At 48.0% G+C, this 3,191-nt stretch overlaps 1 protein-coding gene across 1 annotated transcript; it reads left to right on the forward strand.

Annotated features, from left to right (window-relative positions):
• Nucleotides 1–2,018: 2,018 nt before the first annotated feature.
• FERD3L (Fer3 like bHLH transcription factor) lies at nucleotides 2,019–2,510 on the forward strand. Its single transcript, XM_046020137.1, has one exon. It carries the CDS (start codon nucleotides 2,019–2,021, stop codon nucleotides 2,508–2,510), a length of 492 nt encoding a protein of 163 aa, XP_045876093.1.
• The last annotated feature ends 681 nt before the right edge of the window (nucleotides 2,511–3,191 follow it).

The raw sequence follows: 3,191 nt of genomic DNA on the forward strand, positions 1-3,191 counted from the left end.
TAACAACTAAAAATCAACGATAAAATATGTCCAAATACTGAATAACACATTAAGTTAAACAAGAACTAGAAAGCATGTTACTGCTTGTCAAAACAAAAAATAATTCTCCCATTTAGTTATCCTTTAGCTACTGTTGAAATTCCAGTTCATTTTCTTTTTCTCAGTCTTCTCTTTGAAAGAAGTTCAGTAAAAATCAATAGGGAATCATAATAAAGGACTTCATATTCATTAACATCTTTCAAGAACATATATTTCAATTCTTCTCTGCCTGAGTTATCACAATGCACATTGGAGCATAAAGAATAAAAGCAAGAGAAAGGAAAATCAACCACAGGACAAAAGAGCAAGGGAGAACACAGACACAAATGGGTTAAAAGAACGAATGAATGAGAGAAAAGGAAAAATTCAAGACGATACTGCTTTAATAGTATCTAGGAGTACACAGGAGAAGGCTAGGAAGGAAATTGTGCTGACCTGTAAGAAATAGGCTGTTTCTGGGAGCTGTCCAATGTACTAACCCAACAGCCACACAACTTACCTCCTTAGTCGGAATTGTCTTAAGGATTCTTCCTTGAACCAAGGCATCTCTTTACTCATCTTTTACAGCTATTTCTTCTAAGCCATCTTTAAAACGATTTTCCAATATATTACTCTGCCCTTCCGTGTCTTCTTAAAAATCCCTACACCGAATAATTAAGTAAATATAGCCAGTGGCAAAAAAGGAAATATGAACCTGTCTTTGTTAAAATATTAGGGATAATATGAAATCAGTAAAATTTCATTTTCTTATACCAAATTTTCAATTTCCTTTCATCTCAAAAACATGATCTAACGATAACTTTTAAATCTCCCTTAAATTGAACTCATATAGTTTCCACTCTTAAGTCCTGTAGGGCAGCACAAATCAATGAGGAAAACAAGCCAGAAGGACGTGAGGATTTATCTTGGTTCACAAATACCGATGGGCAATTTAAAAGTCGAAAAACTTCACAACAGAGGGCTGATCGACTCATTGGCCTATCAAAGGGTAAATCGCATTATTGAAAGGAGATTGAAGTTGTTTTGTTTGGGCGGGGGGGGGGGGGGCGAGGGTTTGCTTTGCCCCCCCACGCTGGGGTTGCATAGTTAAGTACATTCAGAGAAAATATTAGGAGCCTTTCCCCCCCCCCATTTTATTGCCATCATAACTTTTGCCCTGAAGTAATTTCTTCCACTTTACATGAGTAGGAGATAAGTAGGGAAGGGAAACTCAAGTATCTCTGTTGTTAGGGTGATTACAACAAAACGGACTTTACAAGTCGGGTTTGTAACACCGCAGGAGAGCTGTGTCGATGCCCTGGAAGGAGAAAGCCGGTTCCAACAGCGACTCTGGGGAATGCGCTCTCCGCCCCCCCTACCGTGCTTACTTAAGCTAATGGAAGATCCTGCCTTTCAGTAGCGGCTGCACTGGGATACCAGACAAACAGCTCCCCTCGACCCCTGGCAGACAGGGCCCCTCTTCAGGACATCATTAAAAGCACATGCACTTATTTCACACCCATTGGCAGCCTCTGGTGGCAAGACTCAGGGCTCCTACTCTGAAGCCAAGGAGAAGCCAGAGTGGTGGAAAACATCCTCGCTTTGAAAATCCAAAGCTAAATTAAAAGAGCTACATGAGATAAGGAGCCTGAAGAATATTAGTTGGCTGCAGGGGTGAGGAGAGGCACAAAAAGCACAGCAGGTAAGAGGCTGGGGGTTGTTGCCAAACTGTCCAGGTGGCTCATGGAAAAGGATCTCAGAATCGGAGGCCTGTCCCTTTGAGACTTCCACGCGTGCTCAAGCTTGTCTTCTTCCATCAGTTTCGAGAGGACGGCATTGTCAGAGCCTTCCCTATCCGTGCCACTAATCCTGTTATCATCTTGGTTATAAATATTAATTCCCCTGGCCTTTCGGTGATGGTGCCGCGTCAGATTCAGAGCTGTTAGGCGTCTCGCCCCTCGCTGCGAGAAACCGATACGAGGCAAGGCCAAGTTAATGCGATGGCGGCCCATCCGGAGAGGTGCGTGGACGCCAGCGTGCTGGACTTCGTCGCAGACCTGTCCCTGGCCTCCCCTGGGCACCCTCTCCTCTGCGACTTCGCACCCGGGATTCCCTTTGGGGACCCGGACCTTGTCCTCCGAGAGGGAAGACGCAGGAGGCTGGCACGCTTTGAGGAGGAGGATCCAGAAGAGGAGGGCGAAGTAGACGAGGGGGAGGAAGAGGAGGAAGAGGAACATGGGAGAGGCGCCTCCCCGCTGGGCCGTCCCAAGAGGAAAAGGGTGATCACCTATGCCCAGCGCCAGGCAGCCAACATCCGCGAAAGGAAGCGGATGTTCAACCTCAATGAGGCCTTCGACCAGCTGCGAAGGAAAGTGCCCACTTTTGCTTACGAGAAGAGGCTGTCCCGAATCGAGACCCTACGTCTGGCCATCGTCTACATTTCCTTCATGACCGAGCTCTTGGAGAGCTGCGAAAAGAAGGATACCGGCTGAGCCGGAGCGGGATGGAGGTATCTGCGCCCTCCTCCCGGGCGCGCGCGGGCTTGGGGTGCTTCAGGACCCAGCAGGGTGCGGCCGACAGGCCAGGAGGGACTCTTCAAGGCAGAATCTCTAGCCTTCTGGAGTTTGGTTCAGGGTTGCGAAATCCCCACAGCCCTCAAGAAGTGGCAGCCGTAGAGTTAATATACACGCGAACGCTCTCAATTGGAGTCTGGGGCGGGGGCGGGCGGGACGCCTTACGAGTTCGAACGCACTGGGCTGTTGACGCGAGCGCCGGGACACAGCTTCGGCCGGCCTGTTGGTGAGGAGCTAATCCTCTCCCCAAACTGCAGATTTCCGGGGTTTCTGTAGAGTCCAAACTCTTCTCTTTTCTTAAAAGAAAGAAGGAAAGAAAAGAAAAAGGAAGAAAGAAAAGAAAAAATTAAATAGATGTTCTTACTGTTTTGTTTTTTTTTTAAGCCTCAAGAGTCAGTGTTGCCCAATCCCCAATCCCGGGCAGGCACACCGCTCCCGCCCGCGCGTTTAGGGGGGACCTGCAACAGAATCATTGCCAAAGCGTTTGGGGTACGGGTCTTCTGAGAGGCCAAGGGGCTCCGGACCTCTGCTTGTCTAGAGGCTTTGGCTTGTCTTTGGCTTGTCTAGAGACGGAAGGAGGTGAGGGACGGAAGGAGAGTC

This window comes from Meles meles, chromosome 10, assembly GCF_922984935.1.
Source record: "Meles meles chromosome 10, mMelMel3.1 paternal haplotype, whole genome shotgun sequence".
NCBI lineage: Eukaryota > Metazoa > Chordata > Mammalia > Carnivora > Mustelidae > Meles > Meles meles.

Excerpts from the sequence above, each read along its gene's own strand:
- FERD3L (XM_046020137.1), top strand. The coding sequence starts at position 2,019 with ATGGCGGCCCATCCGGAGAGGTGCGTGGACGCCAGCGTGCTGGACTTC.